Source organism: Dermacentor andersoni, chromosome 2, assembly GCF_023375885.2.
Source record: "Dermacentor andersoni chromosome 2, qqDerAnde1_hic_scaffold, whole genome shotgun sequence".
NCBI classification, from domain to species: domain Eukaryota; kingdom Metazoa; phylum Arthropoda; class Arachnida; order Ixodida; family Ixodidae; genus Dermacentor; species Dermacentor andersoni.
Window position 1 is genome coordinate 137,886,250 of NC_092815.1, and position 24,463 is coordinate 137,910,712.

A 24,463-nucleotide genomic window follows, 5' to 3' on the forward strand; every position below is an offset into this window, starting at 1 on the left:
ACTTTCGACAGGGCTTGTTCTAAATGCGCCAGCGGCCAGACGGATACCCAGATGGTGGACGGGATCTAGCATCTTTATCGCGCTCGGGTCGGCAGAGTGATATACCATGGCACCATAGTCCAATCGTGATCGAATTAGGCTCCTGTAACGATTTAATAAACACTTCCTGTCGCTACCCCATGTTGTGATGGATAAGATTTTAAGTAAGTTCATTGGTTTTAGACATTTCGCTTTAAGATAATTTATGTGTGGAATGAAAGTAAGCCTAGAGTCAAGTATAACACCTATAAATTCGTGCTCTTTGTTGACAGGTATTTCTCGTCCGCGCAGTTCTATAAGAGGAACTGGAACCAGGCCTCTCTTTCTTTAAAGAGAACACAATAACTTTTGTGGCGGCTGATTTTAAATTCATTTTTGTCTGCCCACTTAGGCATCTTCTTTAAGCCCTGCTGTACCTGTCTCTCACACACTGTAAGGTTGCAGGATTTGAAACCTATTTGTACGTCGTCTGCGTAGACAAAGAGGCCTGGAGCTGCTAAATGGAGCCAACGTGATATTGATGGTACATTAGTTATATTACTGCACTGATGGGTCCATTATTTCAACCTCGCGTGCAGCATCTTACGTCGGATTACATGTAAGCCCTCAGCCTGAGCCACACTTGACACTTCTGTTTTACAGCGTGAGCTGTTATAGGCTCATTCTAATAGGCGTTTCGGTTGGCGATTGTTCCCGCCGCCGCTGTCCCTCGCAGCTATCGCCAGGAATGAGAAAAAAGATAGCTGGTTCCCGCCGGGATCCAACCCGAGCACTCTGTGCTGGAGTCAGCTACTCTACCAGTGCGACACGCCACTGCTTGCTGGCCGACGCGGAAACATAGCGTCATAGTGCGCGAGGAGTCACGCGGTTATCAAGGGGCTTTAGACGCGGTTAGAGGCGCGCCGCGTAGCGACGATGCGTCCACAGTTTCCATTGCATTTGCCCATTATTGTACCGGGTGGTACGCCATGTAGCAATTGCATATGTAGCCGTACAACGTAGATAGAGAAGTTATGAGGAAGAAAAAGAGGTTTATGGAGATGTGTACAAAATTCCTAGAATAATAAAAAAAAACCTGTCTGGCATGCCTGATTAAATCAAACAAGTTAGGTGGCTATTTGTCACCGAGCCGTTTCAAAGCGGATGCCAGTGATTCAGGATCATCATCGTGACACATGTCAAGTGATGTGACATGTGCGCCGCGTAGTCTAGGTACCTCTGTTTGCCCTTCGGTACACGTTCTGGCGCCCCCTCGCAAGGTAGGAACCACTGCTGGAGAAGGGAATCGTAGTGCTACGTGCGCGGCTGCAACCAGGAAACGTCGGGCGCAGCAGACAGCTGTCTAGAGAGCAGTACAAGCCGCAGCTCGCCGTCGACGGCGGGCGGACAATTCAGTTCGTTCTCGTGAAAACGGCGCAAGGAGACTTCGCCGGGAAGACCCTATAATGCTAGTTGCCGGAAATGGAGCTCCTATGGAGGCACTCGTCCAGCTTACGCTGTGACAGTGCTGCGTGTTCCGTGCAGCCCTGTGACTTTTTTAGGTACTCGCCGCATGCTTTCACTCTGAGTTTTATTGGTACGTTGAGAACGTATATGTATCTATAGAAGCAGCTCCTGCTTGCATCGTAAAACTATATTTCTAGCTGGGAGAAGCGTCAGGCACTGTACATTGTTTCGTGTTTCCGTTTTTCTCACTATTTTTCTCAGACACAGTTTTCTGTGCTCATTTGTTGTGAAAATATATGTAAATACGAATTTACAGGGTAAATTAAGGCTGAGCATCTGCAACGAATCTGTCGGTCACTTAATTCGCATTGCAGTGAGTCGGCCTCGCGGAGTAAAACGTTAAGCATCAAAATAGTATTTTCCGGGTATTAGGGCGCTGTGCGCAATCGTAGCTTATCTGACTTCTTTCTTCAACCTTACCCTCCCAACGTTCCCTCCCACTCCCCACCGAAAGACAATTCTCACATTGCGGCACTCATAACAGCAGCTTTATTGCGAGTGCGATCGACTGAATTCATCAGTCTCCGCATCTACTGCTGGGTCAATTTGCCCCAGAAGCGGCGCTTGCACGTCGCACATGTACAAGCGGACCTTCATTCTCAGCGTTGCCTGACCCCGGCGAATACATTTGGAAGGTTCTGTACAAGCTGCAAAGGATAGATGCCTGCAAAAGAGTGAGTTATGGCATGAGAATAGAAACATTGAAAACAGCGTAAACTCTGACAAAGATGGATGCCTAAAAACAAGGTAGCGCAATAAACTCTTGTTCGATTCATTTCGCACTAATATGAAAGACTCTAGAATTTGCGTTAATAAGAGACACAGATCCTAGAAAAGGTTTGGCTGGAAGCTGTTCATACTGTTGCGGCTTTGAGGTGGTCCCGTAGCGCTCGTCACCCGCTTCGTGATAGAGCGTTGGTAGCGAGGACTCCGAGTCAGGCGTCGGTGAGATTAACAAAAGGGACTTTATACACCATATACAGGTCATTATACAGGACAACATCGGATCGGCACGGGGGCCGAGAGCTAACAGCAAACGCGACTGTTCCCGCGCGGCGACGTCCGGTGAGACTCCAACGCGTGACACATCTCACTCCACTCGAGAGCGGCACACGGCTCACGGTGGTTCGGTGGATCCCGATCTCCCGGCGGCGGCGTCGGGGCTTATAAAGCCTCGGGAAACAATTGTCACTCAAACGGCCCAATACAAAGCCAGCACTCGACGTTCGTCCGAGAGGTCCAACCAGCGACCGCGTTAGCCACCCGCTTCAAATTTGCCGCGCGCGGTGCCCCTCCAGGGGAAAGGAAATACGGCGCCGGGCTGTCTAGCACTTTGTTGCACGTTTGGACATGTCGCTCGCCAATGCTCCTCCTCAAGACGCCGCTGCCTGGCGGCTCAGCATCCTGACTTGTCAAGGGAGATTTAGGGCGCCGTGCCTTTCGGCGCAGCCCCAGGTTTGTCCAAAGGGCGTTCACAGATTAAATTTTGCATCTTGTAGATTCGGAATCCGGGCTGGTTGTACGGGCACAACACCGCCATTATATCCTGGTAACGTTGACCCGCTATGTAAGATATTGACAAGAAGAAGAGGCCAGCCGCGTGAACTGAGTTCACTGATTTAAAAGCTAAAAACAAGACATTTTCTTAGAGCGATAATTCTTTTTGCCTTTTTGCGGCTTTCTCGCGTGTAGTGGATAAGCACGTGATCTAATTGGCTTGTGCCTCTGGGTATGGGTCAGTGGACACGTGCCCGATTAGAAAACTTGGGTAACCGGGTATCTGCCCATTCTTGACCACTTCCCCAGAATTGGTATGTGCCATTGTGATACAATGAGTATGGAAGCCTTACCCGTACTTAGGACGTATCTCACGCACTTCTCTGTGCATACACCCTCCACAGGCATCATACATGGCATTTGTATCGGTGACAGAGAGAACTAACAGCTACAGGCGATGATGTCGTGCGCATGTCATCCATCGTCGCTGCTACGTCGAGCTTCGCTTCATTTGGATTTCAGCATTGCGTTCGATCTGCGTTTTTTTTTCGTAGGCCGCTCGATGTTCTAGAAAAGTGTGGTTACCTAGGCCGGCTGATCACACAGTACCATCTCAGGAGAACACAATCCGCAGGAGAATGAATATTGGCTCTAATCCACATGGCGGACATGTCTCTTGTCATGAGCAGCGCTTTCCGGATATCCTTAGAAAGCAATGTTGGTAGACAGTGCATTCCACCAGTGCTAATCTGTAAGACAACACCTTGGGCTACAACAGAATAATTAAACTACGGAATGTGCCATCAATGTGAGATGTACCAGAGAATGGTAGGCCTAACGTAAATAGCAGGACTGCCGTATGGCTGAGAGTAGAAAGAAACGTGGATAAATGCTAATGGTTCACTTTAATGGTTAGTCGGTTTACTGGGACATTCAAGACAGGTGAAGGAAGAAGAGGACGTGCGGCTGGCTAGCTGAATCTAGGAAGGGGGCGTGATGGGCCAAGTGCAGACCTGCGAGTGCTCTCAAACGGTCGCCAACAGCACAGTGACAGAAGCTCAATCGAACGCCTCGTTTCCTCTTGTCTCGAGTCGGAGTGGGGATCGGCCACATTTTAACTGATTGTAGTGCTTTGTTCCTGCTATAGGTTGTTGCGTTTTCTTCCTTCCTTTTCCAGGGACCGTGAATGCCGGTCTCCGGTCACAGCCAGGGCGCGCTCTGGTCAGCTCGTCGTCCCACTGAGTCGGTTTCCTTCGGAATTGGGGTGAATACCTTGGCTTTGGCGCTCGTTCCCACAGATGGTCGATCCATTCGGCTGACTGAATTGGAAAGTTTCCAGGAGAATCTGCGTTCTATAGCAGAACATTTCATTGACAACTCGGAGGAGGCGTTTTGTTAAGACTGGCATTCTGTGTAAGTCGGCTGATGTCCAGTGCCTCAATGATTTGCTTAACTGCACGATATTCGCGGTCCGTGCTTTCGTGCCACGTTACCTTGCATGCGTTAAGGGCATAAGGCTTTCTTGAGGATGCTATCTGTGGTGAGTGTTGTTTCTGTCTACAGATGCAATAGGTCAGTGGGTGGTAACCGAGTTCCAACTGAGAGCGTTAATGTATCGTTCGCCGGTTTAATGCGTCCGACTGAGGTATGGCCGTATTTATTCAGAGTGGAGGCGTTGACACCTAGACCACTGCAGTGCTGAAACTGCTGGAGATATCGACACAGTGCGAACGCCTGCAGATCTTCAGCGAGATGCTGCAACTGTGGCGGCTCTCACTCCTCATCAACCTGCGACGTAGATCCACCAAGGTGTTGCTTGTGCGAAGGAATGCATAATGCTACGGATAATTGTCCCGCGCGAAGCCGTGTGATTCAGGCGCTGGAGATTGCAGAGAAACGCCATTGTTCCTGTGCGGAAGCAATAGCAGGAATTAAAGAGCGCGACGTCGGTTACGCAGCCTCTGCATACGGTCAGTCCACATCTCTATAAGCTACAGTTCGGACGTAGTCGTCGCAGCTATTGACAAAGCAATGACAGAAGTTATAGAGTATCTCTTCAATACGTATGCCGAATGTATTACCGAGATGCACCTATTGACAAAGCAATTACAGTAGTTATAGAGCGTCTCTTCAATATGTTTGCCGAATGTATTACCGAGATGCTAACTGGCCAAATTCAACAGCCTCTTACAATCGCACTCTTATGCTGTTCTGCTATTAAATAGTACTTCTGCTTAACATTCAAAACAAACCACCTTTGGCAGTCCGACAGAAATTGGGTATGATACTTCCGTGTGTACTCCGCTATCTTCGACTGTGGGGCCCAGCGTCTCATTTGGACACATGAGGCTTGGAACCATTGACAATTGACGCAAGAGTTCCCCACTGTCTCCGCCTGATTCTCCTCAATCTAAGGCGAGAAAGGGAAAAACAGTGACTACCACGAGCAGGATGCGTTGCCTGCTGCCGTGGAGTTATCCATACTAACACCACCATCGTATCAGTAAAAGTTCTTGAATGGAATTGCCGCTCTGTCTCCTCCGGTTACGTTGACCTACTTCATCTAGTTCATTGCCTAATTCCAGATGTTATTTTACTTCAAGAATCGTGGCTTTCGTCACATCACCGATTTACCAATAATACTTTTTGAACATTTCGTCTAGATCGCCGTAGTAGAGGCGTCGGGCTGTTAGCATTAGTTTCATAAAACACGTATCATAAAATAACTGTTTCTTTTGAACATGTGTGTTCAGACTGCGAACATTCAGGATTAGATTTTTTTTATTGCCTGGTTGCATTGTGCTTACAGTGGTTAATGCGTGATTACCCAACGGAGGAAAGTGCACTGATCACCCGGACTCAGTGTACCGAACTTGTACAAATGTAATACTCCTGGCAGGGGATTTTATTTCTCACCTCACTTCTTGGGGAATGAAAACGAATGTTTGTAGAAAAAGGTTGTGGAATTGGGTGAATGATAATTTTCAATGTCACAACTCAGGTAGAATGACGTTTTTACACGGGCGATCCTCATCAGCATTAGACCTGACTTTCTCGACTGCTCAGATATCTATTTCATCGTGGTATACCTTCGAGAATTGCAGAAGTAGCGATCATTTACCCATTACATTTGAAATCATGCTTTCACGTCAGGCTCCTATTGTACGGCAAAGACGGCTCATTAATTATAAAACTTATAAATCAGCGAGAAGTTCAGGGATATCATCGTTGACCACTCATGATGACCAGCGGAGGGCTGACTTTGTGGTACTACTTTTAAATTCTGCAATTCAGCCCGCTGAGTTTGCGGTTATGTCTGGCAACTCGCCTTCAAACTCATCTGGGTGGAATGAAGCAGGTACATGGGCTTACAGGCGAAGAAAAGCAGGATGGAAAAGTCTCCAACACAATCATTCACCAAAAAATTGTATTGACTATAAATTCTATGCAGCTCTGTTTAAAAGAACTGTGGCCAAAGTAAAAGATGAATACAAAAACGAACTGCATCCATCTTCGTCAAAACAAGAAAGAAGATCGACACTGTTTAGGTTTTTACTGGGCAGAAAATATTACGGAGCAGTAAATCACATTCCGCTGTTCTATCACCCCAAGAAGCGGCGGATTCACTAGATGCTATCGCTGAAAGGCTTCAAGCACGCTTTTCGCAATTTCCTAGACATAGGAGGCTTAATAGTTGGACATATGAATTTGTAGAAGTAACCATAACGGAATTTTCCGATGTCATTTTAACTGCACACAATCGGCTCCTGGACCAGACCGTATCACAACAGCTATAATGAAACTTATTTAACTCTTTCCCTAATGAGCTTTTGAATATAGTCAACTGTTGACTTCAATATACATGATTCCCGGCCTCTTAGAAAAGTGCAAAAATTGTGCTTTTACTTAAAAATCAAAACCTCGGATACGTCTTGGACAACTTTTGACCATTTGGCCTTACTGCGAATCTAGCCAAAATAATTTAAAAAAAGTAATTCATGTCCGGCTCAATGAATTCACTTCTTCCCACGGTATTCTGTGCTTGAGACAAATAGGATTTAGGCCTCATGTTCCATATGATCAGCTCACGTTGATTCAGAAAGCCGCATTCGACTTGCAGGACTGTCAGGAGAATTTTCAGCTTTGGTAACTTTAGACATAGCGAAACCATATGACAGTGTCCAGCGCGGAATTTTAATTTCTAGATTAGCGAGCTGTGCTGTTCCAGCCTACGTAGTGGCCTCGATAGAAGAGTTGCTTTCAGATAGACAATTCTTTTCCTTCAAAGATGGGCTTACATCGGGTACATATAAATAGACGAGAGGCATACCACAGGTATCTGTTCTTTCTTCGCTTTTATTTCACATTTTGTGACAATTCATTTGCTTCATAGATGGGGTTACATAAGGTATGTATAAACAGACGAGGGGCGTACAACAGGGATTTGTTCTTTCTTCGCTTTTTTTCAATATTTTGTTACCATCTATCCCAGTTCATCAGGATGTGCAACATTATCTCTATGCTGACGATACTGCATTTTTCTTCTCATCACGAGATATCAATATGTTACACCAAAGTTTGCAGTCTTATTTGTTTGCACTCGAGTCCTGGTTGGACGGACTGTGTTTTTCCCTTGACGTCGAGAAATGCTCGTTATTTGTGTTTCCATTGACAAATCCCGTTTTGATTACTCTTCATTGTCGAAATGAGCCGATACCCCAAGTTCTAGCTTTTAAGTACTTAGGGATAACATACGATGGTACGCTAAACTGGCAGCAACAAATCGAAACAAATGGTAATAAAGGAGAGCGTGCAATGGCATTCCTGCGCCGTTTCAGTAATAAAAAGACAGGTATGCGAAAGGCTACGTTGTTGATTTATAACCTTTATGTCCGCCCAACTCTCGAATTCGACTGTGTCCTTTTTTCAGGATGTGCTGCATACAAGCTTCGACCCTTAATACTAATAGAAAGGCAAGCGCTGCGTCTGTGTCTTGGGCTGCCACGTTTTTTGGCTAACGACGTGCTTTATCTGGAGGCTGGAATCCTTCCGCTAGAGTCCACGTTTAAGCAACTTACTGTCCTGACTTTTCTGAAGCTATACGACGCACCCCTCTCCAGTTTGCAAACCATCTTCATCAATTCCCCCGATTCATTTTTCAGAACCCATTGGCGCCGTTATCATCAACCACAAGTTGTGTTTGTTTAGACGCTCTTATCAAAACTTGATGTTCGGCTACCGTGCCTGATTTCTCCAAAAACTAATTAGTTAAAGGTGAAACTGATTTTCGATGCCATTTTTTGGCAACCCGCACAACGCCTTCCAGCGCGCATACTTAAAGGTCTCCTTCCAGATCATCCAGTAAACTTCCGTTTCACTTCGTTATTTCTACGGATGCCACACAAAATGTAGAGAAGGCCGGTGTTGGCATATTTTTCATATAAGCTTAATAGGTCTTTTGATCGCCCCCTCTCTGATTATACTCCAATATTTCTTGCACAATTTGAGGCAGTTATTCTAGCTATGAGAAAATTGGGTACACAGAATTCTTAAGTAATAGTTGTTACTGATGCGCTTTCGGTTGGTACTCATTTACTTCTACTAATCGTGACACCTTTCGAGTATATTTTTCACGCTTGCCCCGAACAATTTGTCTGAAGCCCGCTCTGTCTGGGTCCCCGGTCAATAAAATAATCTTATTAATTCAACCGCCGACTCGCTCGCATCCTCATCACTAAATGGGCCAGTCTTAAATATTCTTTCTGGTTTCGCTTTTAGAAGAGGAGCTAGATTTAAACATCCTTTAATTTTAAATTGTAATTTTTCATCCCTAACTCCCGCAGGTATTTCCGACACCTAAATTTCCTGTGGAACATGATCAAATGCTTTTCACGACAATGCGTTGTGACATTCACAAGCTTCCGCTGTAGAATTCCCCGCCTAAATTTTTACCTCCATTGATCTGGTTTATCCATAACTAATCTCTGTTCTTTTTGCAATGAGCCAGAAACTGTGGACCATTCATTTTTTTCTTACCGCCGCTTCTCCTCCATTCTCAGAATGTTCCTCTTATTTCCAACTAGTAAGCTGGAGTTCGCGCTTACTACACCAAACATCTTGTCCTTTGGCGCCTGTCAATTAGGCACAAGCCAAGGGTCAATGATTACTGCTATACATAAGCTCATTGAAGCGTCAGGAAAGTTTCGCTGCTAAGGTACCAACTGTAGGATGCTTAACTGTATTTTCATTGTATCCTAAATTTATGTATAGACCCTCCATAAATTTCTGTTAGCATTTAGTTGCCTAATGGTTCGTTTTAGATGTATACCTTTACCACCTTTTCATATTTTATTAGAATAATTTTTCAGTCAACCCAGTGTGGCCTATCACCCCTGTAGGTACGAGCCATGTTTTGAGTCAACAGCAACGATCTTGATAGGCGCTCAGCCGATCAAGGCCGTCGCGTCTGACTACCTGGCGTGTCAATAAACGCCTTTCGTGGGCGTAACAGAGTGGTGGAGTGTGCGGGGTACGAGGCAACGTACCACGGAGTCGCAACACCTAGAACTCCGCCGGAGCCGCTGTCTTGCCGGTCTCTTGCCAATGACCTTCCCCGTGGCTCAGAACGGAGGTGGACAAACGCCAGCTGTAGTTGTACGTGCTCAAAGGTCAGCGCCGGTTGGACCTTTGCAGCACCACATGGAACCAGGCTGGTTCGCGGGTCAAGCTGGCAAGGATGTCGACAAGTGGCCGACGCACTACGCCAAGGTAAGCCGCTACAACCGTTGGGACTGGCACTCAGCTTGAATATGTCGTACTCTTTCTGAGTGAGACAGAGCTGATGTGGTACGAAAACCACGAAGACTGCCTAAGGAAGTGGGAACGCTTCGTTAAGGAAATTAAGAAGTGTTTTCGTGATTGCTACGCCAAATAGAATCGCACGGAGCGAATACAAGCTCAGAGTTCAAGCTCCTAGAGAAACGTGCACTACATACATAGAAGTGATCGTCACGCTATACAAAATAGCGAATTCACAGATGTCTGCGGAAGACCGAGTCGGACATCTGAAAGGAAGTGCAGATGTCTACAATTTCCTGATAAGCAGCGAACACGTTGATTCCGTCTCATATGCCGTACGTCACTGCCATACGTTTGAGACGTTGAAGACACGTCGTAATGCGCCATAATGTGGACGCCTGGCGAAAGTGACAACTGTTGCCAGCATCAATGAGAGCCTGTCCGCCGATCTTTCGTCTACTATGCGGGAGCTCGTGCGTGAAGAACTGCTGCGACACTAGGTACTTGCGCCCAACGTTTTGCAACAAACTGATGTTTATTCGCCGCAACACATGGTACCTGCACCACCGTGCGCTTCGTGGCAACCGGTGGTATGTGTCACAGACGTCAACCACAGAGGAGCTTCATGGCCACGTGAGGGCACATTTACTCCCGAACACTGACTTGGAGAACACCCTCGCCCCGGCCGATTTACACGCAGACCGACCGTTCCTCCTCTGCAGCAGGCTCAGCCACTTCACTCAGCTCCCCCCCCCCCCCCCCCCCTAGTCTGAGCGCTCCGAAAAGCAGTTCTTCGATCGTTGTTTGCCTGTGTGCTGTAGCTGTGGCGACTTGGGTGACATTGCCAGGTCCTGCAATCGGCGCAGCCACCGAGGCTTGACCGATCGGCGATACCTAGGCGGTACCGCGCTCCACTTGGCGCAACCTATTCTCCCTCGCACACATATCCAAGAAAATTGCCTCACCAGCGCCCGGAGCCGCTGCGGAACGAAACGTTCTCCAGCATCCGTGGTGTCACAGCTTGACACGTGGTGGTGGTGTCACAGCTTGACACCACCACCCGCTCTTCGCGTAAGCCGGTCGCCGTCTCCGCGGTGTCGCTACCCGTCGTCACTTCGGGAAAACTAGCCAGCGCGTCCGTTGGAGGTGAGGTCGCTGGACAATCTTCGACGTCGACAGAGATACCTCCACCCATTTGTATGTTAGGAATAAGGCGACTGAACTAATTGACGGAGTTTCATCACTGGCTTTAGTGGACAGGGGAACAACGGTTTCAGTGATGAGTCTTGCATTTAAAAGCCTCCTAGGACGAAAAGTGATGTTTCGCTGGGACCGTGCCGATGCGTTTCGCGGAGTGAGCGGGGAGTTTATCCTGTCGGGGTGTGCAATGTAGAAGTTATCTTGGGTGGTAAAATATTTAACGCAGAGTTCGCTGTTCTACCTCATTCTACGGAATACGTAATCCTGGGCCTTGATTTTTTGAAGCTGTGCGGTGTCATTGTCGGCTGCAGAACGGGAGCAATAAATGTAGGTACGAGCTTTTCTGCTGCATTTATGGAAGGCCCGCCGTATCACGAAAGCGTGCTTTGTGTATCCAGGGGTACAGTTGTGCCTCCGTTATTCGCAATGTGTGTTTCAGTCGCCTGTTTAGCTACCGCCGACGGAACGTTTCATGCTACAGTGGTGCCCGCTCATCTGAGCTACATCAAGAGGAATGTGCTGATACACTATTGCACGCTGTCAGTTGTTCAGGGACGCACTAGCTTACGGAACGCAAGTTGTTCCATTGAACCTGCAATACTACCGCAGGGTCTGAAACTCGCGGCTAGTCATGACGATAAATAGCTGTCACTCGCCATTCTTACAGAGGCCCCTGATTCTACGGATGAACGCCATTTCGTTAATCCATGCCACCTCCCCCCCCCCCCCCCCCCTGCTGCACACTCCTCCACCCTAACTATGGTGAACACGTCAGTCAGCACTAACCAGCGTCATGATGCGGCGAATATTCTACGAAAACATGCCGGACTGTTTCGCAGGAAGAGGGGTCACCATCGCTTCCTCCTTCTCGTATACGCGATCCCATAGATACAGGAGCTGCCCAACCTTCGCGACAGAAGTCGTACAATCTCAACATCGGAGCCCAAGGTGATCAATGACCAAGGCCGCAAAATGCTGAATAAGAATGCAGTCAAAGCAACCTGTAGTCCGTGGGCAGCGCAGTGATTCTGGTGAAAAATAAAGATGGTACATGACTATTTTCTGTTAACTACTGCCGCCTCAACACCATCACTAAAAAGGACGCAGATCCTCTTCGGCGTATAGATGATGCTATCGACTTCCTTTCATCAGCGTCTCACTTTTCCTGTGTTGACTTGAGGTCAGCGTACTGGCAAATTCCTATGCACAAGGAAGACAAGCAGAAAACAGCATTTGTAACACCAGATGGACTTTCTTTAATTTAATGTGATGCCATTCGGGCTCTGTAATACGCCTAGAACTTTCGAACGCTTTATGGACAGCATCCTGCGTGGTTTGAAGTAGGAAGTATGCATGCGCCATCCAGATGATGTAGTGATTTTCGGGTACACGTTCAGTGAGCAAAACGCGCGTCTCGATCTTGTGCTAGACTGCTTGGGAAATGCAAGGGTGCTCCTCAACTCGAAGAAATGTCATTTTGGAGAGCGCCAAGCACTGGTTCTGGGCCATCTAGTAGATAAGAACGCCGTACGACCCGATCCAGCGATCAATGATACTGTGGAAGCTTCAAGCAACCTCGCCATGTAAAAGATCTACGCAGTCTTCTGGTGCTTTGCTGATACTCCCGCCGGTTTATTCGTGGATTTGCTAACACCGCGTATCCGCTGACAGGCCTCTTCCAGAAGAGCGTTCCCTTTGAATGGACCCCTGACTGTGAGGCTAGTTTTCGTGAGCTGAAGTTTCTTCTCACGTTCCATCCCATTTTCCGACACTTCGACCATACTGCTCCCACAGAAGTTCGTACAGATGCTAACGGTATTGGCATCGGCGCGGTCCTTATTCAACGCGTCGACACCAAAGAACACGTCGCCACCTATGCGAGTCGCTCTTTAAGTAAGTCTGAGCGCAAATATACCGTCACAGAGCAAAACTATCTTCCAGCAATTTTGGCAGTACAGTGCTTCCGGTCATACCTGTACGGGCGCCCCTTCATCGTGATGACGGATCATCATTCTCTCTGCTAGCTGGTTAATCTCCGTGATCCGTCGGGCCGGCTTGCGCGTTGGACATTCCGTTTACAGGAATATGACTTTACCCTTCCTTATAAAAGCGACCGACGGCACACCGACGCTGACTGCCTCGCCCGTGCCGCTTCCAACTACGGACTGCGACGCGGACAACTTCGACCGATGTCTCGCATTACTGGAGCCAGGATTTCCTCACACAAATATCTTCAAGGTCTGGCAACAAAAATACAGAACTTTAGAGGCACTTCTCACTACTGCAGGGAAACCAGCACCATCCAGTTGTTTCTGCGTCCGTGATGGGGTTCTGTACAAAAAAAGGTATTCTGCTATAGGCTCACGATATCTTCTGGTGGTCCCGGAGAGTCTCTGTGTCTCCACCTTGCACGCAATACATGACGGTCCCAGATCTGCACGAACGCTCTACCGCGTTCACGAAAGGTTCTACTGGCCTAAAATGCTCCAGACGACCGGCCAGTACGTGTCCAGTTGCAGCGAGTGTTAACATCACAAGCGTCTTACGAGTGCTTCTCCTGGTCGACATCCAGTGCCACCTCCCAGCACTCCGTTTGAACAAGTCGGCATCGACGTCCTCGGTCCTTTCCCTCGGTCATCTGATAGGAATCGCTGTATTGTCGTGTTCGCCAATCACTTGACACGCTACTGTGAGACAGCTGCGATACCATCTGCTACTGAAACCGAAGTGCGTATTTTTCTGCTGCGTTTTGTCATTCTCCTACATGGACTTCCCAGTGATCATGAGCGATCGTGGGCACCAGTTCACTGCAGACGTGGTCGAGGAGATGCTTCGCCTGTGTGCTTCAAGTTTTTGACATTCCACCCCGTACCATCCACAATCAAATAGCCTTACGGAATGCATTAAGAAAACTCTTACTAGCATGCTGTCTATGCATGTCGCGTCAGATTATAAGAACTGGGACAGCATGCTACCTTTAATTACGTACGCATTTAACACCTCACAGCACGAAATTACGGTCTACAGTCTCTTATTACTTATTTATTCTCGCCGGCCTCCTTATACACTGGACACTATCTTCCCGTTTTCAAGCCACGAAAATCTTAGTATATCCGAGACCGTCTTGCTGAAGAGGCCCGATGACGTGCTTCTTTCGCACTCTTCCTTCAAAAGACAGCTCGATGGCACGCTACCACGGCCGACGCTGACACGTGATAGATAACACTAGCGGCTAAGTGTAGCTTTGCAAACTAACAAGAAAACGTGGATTATGTGAAAAACTGCTGGCCCAATTAGACTACCGCATTGGACCGCTCACATGAAATGACCGACGGTCGGCAAAGATTGAACTTTCGCATGCCGCCCGTTTCAAGCCCTGTATTTCTCGACAGCCTGTTTGACTTGCCCGGGAAGGGGGGGGGGGCTTCTACGCGGAGGCAAATGTGACACTCTTACGTGCGCAGTGGGTTTACGCCTCTACGCTATGTGGGGCATCCAATTTAAGACAGGTGCACAAAGAAGACGACGTGCAGCTGGCTAGGCGAATCTCGATAGGCGCCCAGCTGATCAAGGCGGTCGCGTCTAACTCTACCTGGCTTGTCAATAAACGCCTTTCTTGGGCGTAACAATACTGCATTTCGGATTAATAGCAACGGATGGAGCTTGACAGGTCATGCAGTATGTGTAGAACAGATGAACACTGATCTCTTCGAAGAATATAATTGGTTCAAACACAACGGATATATCAGGGTTACGAGGGGAATTGTAAGGAGTGTTGAGAGGCGTCCTGGTTTAATTAATGAATCCCTCAGAGAGATCACAGAGCTCGGGCAATGCAGGCACAAGGCTTCGACCAACTCGTCGTCGTCTTCTTTCTCCAAACAGTGCATATTGCTCGTTCCTCTGTAATAAAGCAGATACGCGATAAACAAATTTACATGCATAAGATGGAGTCAACTATTGCAAGCCAAGAGTAAGCGAAGGAGGGAACTAGCACGCGTCCTGCAGTGGGAAGTAAGCGAAGGGAACTAGCGTACCTCCTGCAGTGGATCTAAATAAAATCTCTATCTGAAGAGATTTTATCTAAAGGATATAAAGGATTCCATCCTTTAGATATCTATGTATCTAAAGAACCTAAAGCAAGGCCGAAGTGAATTCGGACATATAAAGTTGTGTGCTGACAAGGATATTTCATAACTATGTAACGGACGGCGCGAATCAATGACGTCAGGCGAGCGCGAATGTCTTGATTTCTTATCTCGTATTCTTTAGTCTCGAAATACCCTCCGTATCAAGTAGTCACCATAGTACAGTTGAGACCGTCTTAGACCGTCTTCTCCTCTCTTTCCGCTATTTCCCCCACAGCAGGTGTTTTTGCTGGACTAGTTGGTACATTACAGCCAAAAAACAAATAATGATGGCGCAAACACACAAGAACACATCGGCACAGCCACGCGCACGCATAAAAGGAGCTATGCACACAAACACTCGCGCACACGCAAACACGTGCACAAAAATACGCACGCAAGCACACACAAACAAACCCTCAAATAAGCACGCACGCGCTAACAAAAACACACGCAACCGCTCACAAACAGAAAGAGAGAGTAGCGCACAACTTACTCGCAATGCCGTCGCAACGAACATAAATTGTGGCATGGAAACGAAAGCCTCGTTGACGTCGTACTGGAACAAAAAGAAAACCGAGGCCACTTGAAGCAAGCTCTCGAAGCATGCTACAAGTTCGTGCATTTATGATAATGCACAACCAGACCTAAATAGCTAAGCCGAATAATTGTGAGTTTGCATTTACAGCCTCCCATCTGGCAACCTTGACTTGTTCACTGCATTCACCTGCCCGCAAAAGATCACGTGGCGTAGAGCCTGCCCACGCAGTGAGGCATGCAGGCAACGATAAGTCCAAGGACGTACGCTCTGTAGAAACCCTGGTATTTTATGTAGCATTATTAATTTAATTATCATTATTTGGCTTGGAAACCTATGTACACTAGGCAGGAAATTGAAAGCGAGAAGTAGGCTGGCAACTGCCACCGGAAGGGGCACAGCGCCTGTCTACTCTTTAAAAGGGACGTGAAAGAAACGTAGATAGAAATAGAAGCTAGGAAGAAGGGGGTGGATGAGGAAAGAAAGAATAAGATGACAAATCTCAAACAATTAGGCAGAACACACAGTACAGGTCACGCAGAGCAGGGCACTGAATGCAAGTTACGCCACTAAAAATGTCGAAATAGAAGAAATATTGTTTGACGTCCTCTCAACCAAAAAGAGAAATAGGCTACAAAGGCAAAACCTAAGTCAATTTCCTTTAGAAAAGTAAGTAGAGCGCGATGAGCCTGATCGCGTGGAGACGCACAACCACTTCGGTACAAACATTCGTCGAGTGTCGTACACCGCAGGCCAAGGAGGTGACAGTCCGTCACTAGCGATGTGCGCTGCCCAATGAAAGCGGCAGCTTGAAAATGTAAAAGCGCGAAAAGACGAGTATGGAGAGAGGAACCAGGAGAAGGCGCTTACTCGCAACTGAAAAATTTCATTGGAAGTGAACAAATATATACGCGCTAAAACGGAGTAGCGGGGCTGTGCATGCGTGACAAAGATCAAGGGTTAATGCTTTCAAAGGCAACGTTAAAATTAAACGAAGTGTAACTATCAAGAAAGTGAAATTCCTTATCATGTATCAAGACCGAAAGGCGGCTGACGCTGTTATCTCTTTATCTCCTGTTTTCTCCGCTGTTATCTCAGGTTCTCCCCCATACTTCGTTATACTCGTCCAATATACGCTTACGATAACTCTTATGGATGTTCCGCAGTCCTTGGCACGTCACTCCGTTCTCGCCTGGGGAAGTGCGGCGTTTAGAAAGGCTGAGCGCGTGATGCAGCTCTTCAAGAGTGATGTCTGCCTCCTCCGTCTAGCAGCCTGGACCATAGGAAGCAGTTATTGTAGTCTGACTTGTCGAATCAGGAAGGTCGTCATTTGGCGTGCCACTACACATAAGAGACACGAAAAGGTCTGCAAATGGCTCCGCTAGAACGTTTGGTGACTAGCCAGTCTCTATGCAGCCGTAGGATTCTTGCAGACTTCGGGAGTGCGGAGAGCCTTCAGCATGCGCTGTACACTCAAAATCACTTCCAGTATGCAGCGAAGTGCATAAGGCTGCCCATCTCTTACGACGAAGCTGTTTTGTATGCCGCCGTATGGATGCATCAATGCGGTCATACAGAGTCGAGTCGGTGCTTTGTTTAGAGCACTACGCCCGCCTATAAGCACGACGTCGACATGAGCGAAGCCGCAAAAGCTTAAGATCCGTGTTTGGTTTACCGATACTCCGTCGTTGCTTGTAAACTCTCACTCATCAGTTTGAACAGAGTGTCTTGAGATGGTATCTCTCATATCAGCTGACGGAAATTGTTCCAGTTTGTCACTGTACAGACGGCAGTCTGTCGGCCCGCAGTATGTGTTGGTGTTGACCAAATGGGTAGGTGATCTGAGCTCCACGGGTCAGCTTCGCATTACCAGGCTAAGGACACATCTCTCGTTGATATCGCAAGCTCTATAGTAGAATGCTCCTTTCATCTACCTATAAATGTAGGTGAACCGTGCTTCATTTCTTGCAGATCAATTTTATGATGAGCTCGTTAATCTCTGCTCCATGATTATCCTGGGGCCGGGAACACCATCGCTGATGGTGGGCATTAAAGTGTACTCACAACACAAACAATGCACCACAGCGAGACACTATTCACTCAAGTAGTGAGGTGTCTGGTAGGCCGGTTGTACGTATGCCACCGTCGTGGTCGTAGCCCTAAAATTCACAGTAACACCGGTACACCAATCATAGATGTCGTCTGTGCCGAGAACCGTGAAATCCAAGTCAGTGCGTACGTATATTGATGCTTTTGAAATACGGCGCGAATGCGCCGCGTCCACACACTGCAAAGAGCCATAGACTGGTTCCGTGCGTCGAGTATTACTGTGGAAACGCACGAAGCCTGGCAGTCGATATTCGCCTTTCCTTACGATAGTCTGAAGTGCTATAACATGTGGTGGAGTCTTCATAGCGATGAGTCGACGAACTAGATCAGCGTGTTGTTAGTCGCAGCGACCTGATATTCCACTGCAGCACAAAGGGCCGAGTTCGCTGAACAGCTGTTAAGATTATTTCCGGTAACACGTCTATTGAAGGCCCTCGAGGACTGGAACGAGGGCCTCGAAAAGTTGCTCTGCTGCTGACGGTGTTGGTGTCTGACGAACGGCGATTAGAGATCTGATAATGTTGACAAGCACCTTCAAAAGATTGGCAAGTTGCGCACCATCGTTGGCCGAGACCGGTTTATGTGCTGTGTTTGCAGTGTTCTCCACTGTGGTCGCAGCCTTTGTAGAGACTTGGTCTGACGAGCTCGATGGCACCGCTGGCCACGACGAGTCTGAGGGGCAGAAACCGCCCCTCTCTTTTCGATCCGTTGTTCCTTTGTCCTTTTTTTAACGCATTGTTTTTTGCTTAGTCGACGCATTTGCAGTCAAGTCGCTGGAACACCACGACGGCGACGCGAGCTTTCATCTCCTGTTGCCTTCTTCTTGGCTTTCTCTTTTAGTACCTTAAAATGATATTTCAATGATGAACATCTTTTATCTGTTGTCATATGCTCGCATTTACAGTTAGGACACTGTTATGTCTTACTTGCAGAGGACTCTACAAGGTGATTCCTACCGTGTTTAGCGCAGACAGGATGGAAGATGCAAGAAGATGGCCAATTTTAAGCATTTATAACATTGTAAGTGCCTTGCTACGAAAGGCTGCCTGTGGAAAGCTTCCCAGTGATACAAAGGCTGGAGTTGTGCGCTATCCTGTTCGGATAGTATCTTCATACACTTTGACGAGCCCAGCCTTTGAACGCTAATTGTCTTCTGGAACGGCGGTGCTTGGCAGGTATAAGGGCATGCGATATGGTACATATTGACGCGTATATTCTACTTAGAAGACAATGACGATGGGGGCAATGACGGACTCCGTCTAGTGGGTGGCTGAGATTCTGGAGAGGACAGAGAAGACGTGCCTCGGTTCCGCTTGTTTTTGAACAGCTTGTCCTGTTGTTCTTGAACGTCTCCTTGTCTTCTGTCCGCGTTGTACCGAGACACTGGTGGAGGTGCGGGGTACTGAGTTCGGCTGATGCTCCGGAGTCCTTCTGAGTGAGAGTCGTTCATCTAGCCCGGAGGCATTGTCACCAGTTACGACACCTGCGCATCGCTTTAGCCGCCGGCTGCTAGGCTTTGCCCCGGAGTTTTCCCCGCTTCAACCACCTCTCTTCGGCAGCAGCACACATCTAGTAATCGCCGAAACCAGCTCACCGCAAGCACCCCAAAGCAGCCGGTTTCCCAGTCCACAACAGGTAACCGTTCTGCATCCACTGGTTCCCGATCGCTATCGAGGTGCAGTCTTCGAAGACATTGAAGACTGGCTTGACAAGTATGAACGCGTCGCACAGATTAACCAGTGGACTGAGCAGCAAAAGCTTTCCCACGTCTATTTCGCCCTTGACGACAGTGGCCGTACTTGGTCCGAGAACCGTGAAGCTAGCCTGACGACGTGGAATGACTTTCGGCAGAAGATCACGGATACTTTTGCAAGTGCCGACCGACGCGCCCGCGCCCAGCAGCTGATGGAGCTACGGTTGCAACAACCTAATGAGTCGGTCACAATGTTCGCCGAGGACATGGCCCGCCTCTTTCGTAGAGCCGACCCGAACATGACCGAAGATAGGAAGTGGCGCTACCTCATGCGAGGTGTAAAAGAGCAGTTGTTCGCGGGGCTTGTGCGGAATCCACCAGTCACCGTCGCTGACTTTATCAAAGAGGCTGCGGCTATTGAGCGGGCCCTTCATCAACGGTGCAGGCAGTACGATCGCCTGTCCAGCAGCAATGCAATCAATGTCGCCGCAGGGACTGCCGGGTATCATAATTCCTTGCGTGAATTGATCAGAGAGCTTGTCACAGAGGAAGTGCAAAAGATTCTGACACCGACGTTGGATAGACCTGTAGCATCAATCGCCGAAGTGGTGCGCGACGAAATCAGGCACGCGTTCCCGGCAGCCGATTTTCAAGATCACCAGCGTCCCATGACTTACGCCGCCGCTGTCCGATGTCCACCACCCGTCACAACCACACCGCCGTACCACCAGCCTCCAACAGCCGCTCCTTGGTCGCCGCGGCAGTCACACCAGCAGCCGTCGTTCACCGCCCCTTGGTCAACGCCGCAAAACGACGCAATCCGTGCCCAACGATAGGTCCGATTTCGCTCGTCGGTCGCGTTCTCCAACCCCTCCACGTCAGATGGCTTCACCTACTGGACGTACTTTTGCTGACCTCCGAGGACGAAGGTCGCCCAGCCCACGCCGGGGAAACTGAAGGCGGCGACCTCTGGGGGCAAGGTTGCAGGCCCGCCGCAAGACAATAAAAAGCCCCCAACACTCCCGCTGCAAAACGCTGTGAAGCCGATAAACACCGAAGAAATTGTGAGCGCCGACATTGATGTTTTGGTGGACGGACAGCCAGTGACAGCGTTAGTGGACACTGGTGCCGACTTCTCGATGATGAATGTCAGGAACTCGTCCTTCGCCTGAAGAAAGTAAAGGCGCCGTGGACGGGACCTCACATAAGGACGGCAGGCGGTCAATTACTGACGTTTACTGGAATATGTACTTCTAGAATTGATATCGGGGATTCTTCTTTCGTGGCCGCTTTCATCGTTCTGCCTGTGTGCTGTAAAGATTTGATTATTGGAATGAATTTTCTGCAAAAAAATGGCGCCGTAATTAACATCCCGGATCGCATCGTGACGTTTTATAATAGCCCTGGTTTAGTCTATTGCTTATCGCCGCAACACCACTTCTTTCGTCTAACAGAAGACGACGTTGTCATCCCACCTCGATCATGTACCCTTGTTTCGGTAGCATGTGACGTGCCGTTTCATTGCGAAGGCGTTGCCGACCAAATAGCCACGTTGTTGTTCACTCATGGTATCTCGGTCGCACGAGGAATCGTATATATCACCGACGGGCGCACGAACCTGTTGCTAACAAATTTTAGCACAGAGCGACGACGCCTTACAAAGGGCATGGCTATGGCTTATTTTGATCGTGTTGCGGATGTCCGCGGCTGCTGTTCACTACTCGAAGAAGCACCTACGCAAGACCCAGCTCCTGTACTCGACGTCAGCACTGCTTTGTCGCCACACGATCGAGAACGGCTTCTTACGCTACTGGCCAAATTCAGCGACTGCTTTGCGTCGACGTCCAGCGTCGGTCGGAAACCTCTAACAAAGCACCGAATAATTACAGAGGATAACGCAAGACCAAGTCACCAAAATCCTTATCGTGTTGCTCCCAGAGAACGTGAAGCCATACAACATCAAGTGACAAAAACGCCTAAAGACGACGTGATCCAACCATCAATGAGTCCCTGGGCATCTCCTGTAGTTCTAGCCAAGAAAAAGGACGGCGGCTTGCGTTTCTGTGTGGACTACCGAAAACTAAATCAGGTGACAAAGAAAGATGTGTACCCGCTTCCCCGTATAGACGATTCACTCGACAGGCTTTGATACGCGCGTTACTTCTCTTCAACGGATTTCAAAAGCGGATATTGGAAAATCGAGGTAGACCCGAGAGACCGTGAGAAAACTTTTGTGACAGCAGACGGCCTATACGAATTTAAGGTCTTGCCTTTCGGCTTGTGCTCTGCCCCTGCTACGTTCCAACGCCTCATGGACACTGTGCTTTCAAGCCTGAAGTGGAAAACCTGCTTAGTATACCTCGACGACGTCATCGTGTTCTGCTCAACATTTGAAGAACATCTCGAACGGCTTGAAACGGTTCTGCAGTCCATCCGGTCCGCCGGCCTTACCCTGAAACTGGAGAAGTGCCACTTTGGCTTTGCGGAACTACAGTTTCTTGGTCACGTCGTCAGCCACGCAGGTGTCCGCCCGGATCCCGAAAAAGTTGCCGCCGTCGCACAGTTTCCCGTACCATCCAATGAAAAGGCTGACGAGAGACGACGTTGCTTTTGTATGGGGCGACGAAGAGCAAGGTGCATTCAATGACTTGCGGGAACGTCTCCAGACACCTCCAGTGCTTGCTCACTTTGATAAGACTGCTTCTACATTGATCCACACTGATGCAAGCAATGTTGGCTTGGGAGCTGTTCTTGTGCAACAGCAGGAGGGCAGAGAAAGAGTACTTGCCTATGCAAGTAGAACACTCTCACGCACAGAGGCTAATTACTCCACGACTGAGAAAGAATGCCTCGCCGTAGTATGGGCGGTTATGAAATTTCACCCATATTTGTATGGCCGCCACTTCACAGTCATAAGCGACCACCATTCACTGTGTTGGTTGACAAACCTTAAAGATCCTTCGCGACGACTGGCGCGTTGGAGCCTATGGTTGCAAGAGTTTGACATGACTGTCAAGTACAGGTCAGGGAAACGACATGCGGATGCTGACTGCCTGTTTCGATCGCCGATAGAGTCGTCTGCTCCTCCCAAAGAAGACTCGGCATTTCTTTGTGTTCTGGACACATCCACCATCGCGCAACAACAACGGGACGACCCTGAGTTGCTTGAACTCATCAATTACTTAGAGGGCAGATCTGCGAAACCGCCTCGAGTTTTCGCAAGAGGACTGTTGTTTTGTTTGCGGGCAAAAGTACTTTACAAACGAAACTTTTCTTCGACCGGGTCCCCCTATCTGCTCGTCATGCCTGCAGCTCTTCGTACGGAAGTACTTGAAGCCTGTCACAACGAGGTGACTTCTGGTCACTTAACCTACACGAGAACGCTGGCCAGAGTGCAGCATAAGTACTACTGGCCGAGACTTACCACGACCGTGAAACATCACGTTCGCACTTGCCTCGACTGCCAGAGGCGCAAGTCGCTTCCGTCGAAAGCAGCCGACCTCCTACAACCCGTCCAGGTTCCTCGAAGATCATTTGACCAAATCGGAATGGATATATGGGGCCCACTTCCTACTTCTACTGCAGGGAATCGCTTTGTTATCGTCGCAACCGACTATCTCACACGTTACGCTCAAACAAAGGCAATCCAGAGAAGTACAGCAGCCGAGGTGCCGCGCTTTTTCATTGAGCATGTTGTGTTGCGACATGGCGCACCAACCGTCGTAATAACAGACCAAGGAACCGCATTCACGGCTGCACTGTTAGATCACGTCTTGCTGCTAAGTGGAACGTCTCATCGGAAGTCAACCGCCTACCATCCACAAACCAACGGATTGACAGAACGCCTAAACAAAACAATTGAAGACATGCTCTCCATGTACGTGGATGTTGAACAGAAAAATTGGGACGACAACCTACCTTATATCACCTTTGCATACAACACGGCCAAACAAGAGACAACGCGCATGACTCCGTTCACTCTTGTTCACGGACGAGATGTACGAACGATGTTGGATGCAATGCTTCCACACGACTTTGACGACACTGATACAGACGCCGATGTGTTTACGCAACGCGCAGAAGAGGCTCGGCAGCTCGTACGCTTGCGGATCTGCCAGCAGCAAGACTACGACTCAGGGCGCTATGATCTTAACCGTCGAATGGTCATCTATGACGTCGGCGACAGAGTGTGGGTTTGGACACACATACGGAAACGAGGCCTCTTCGAGAAGCTAAGACGATACTTCGGACCGTATCGAGTATTGCGCCGACTCAGTGATGTCACGAACGAGGTCGTCCCCGATAGTGCCAGTTGTACGCGGCGCCGCACGCATCGTCCTGAACTTGTGCAGGTTGTCGCATGAAGCCGTATATAAGTGAATAACTATGCGAGAGACTCTTACTTCCGCGAGTGACATTTCTGGTTTAGCATCGGGGCGATGCTCTTTTAGGGAGGGACAAATGACGCGTATATTCTACTTAGAAGACAACGACGATGGGGGCAATATCGGACTCCGTCTAGTGGGTGGCTGAGATTTAGGAGAGGACGAAGAAGACGTGCCTCGGTTCCGTTCTTTTTGAACAGGTTGTCCTGTTGTTCTTGAACGTCTCCCTGTCTTCTGTCCGCGTTGTACCGTGACAATATTGAGTCAGAAAGCTCACAATCAGCAGCGTCTGATCCTACGGTAGAATTGACCTGCTTCATGTCATGGGTGGTCTGTGTTGGCCATCAGACGAGTCCAAGACCATCTCTTCCATGGCAAACTCTGCGGGGACGATCTCCAGCAGAGTATAATAGTCTTCAAGATTCAGCACAAACTTCGATGCCTGTTACTGATGCACCAAAAAGCACATAAATAGCGAAGAACGTCAGAACCAGGAGATCCTCCAACCTAAATGTACCAGAACCCCGATCGCATTACAAGTCACCCCGTAGTGTGGGACTCCGGATACGTG

The 24,463-nt window shown here is 48.5% G+C and overlaps 1 protein-coding gene across 1 annotated transcript in view; it reads right to left on the bottom strand.

The window, feature by feature from the left end:
- Positions 1–2,066: 2,066 nt before the first annotated feature.
- Positions 2,067–24,463, bottom strand: part of LOC129387519 (uncharacterized) — a 64,216-nt gene continuing 41,819 nt past the window's right edge. Inside the window, exons 5-6 of the mRNA XM_055076495.1 lie at positions 15,664–15,726; positions 2,067–2,209 (exon numbers count right to left, since the gene is read on the bottom strand). Coding sequence (XP_054932470.1) covers positions 2,087–2,209; positions 15,664–15,726 — 186 coding nt within the window. The 3' untranslated portion in view covers positions 2,067–2,086. The remainder of the gene's footprint in view (positions 2,210–15,663; positions 15,727–24,463) is intronic.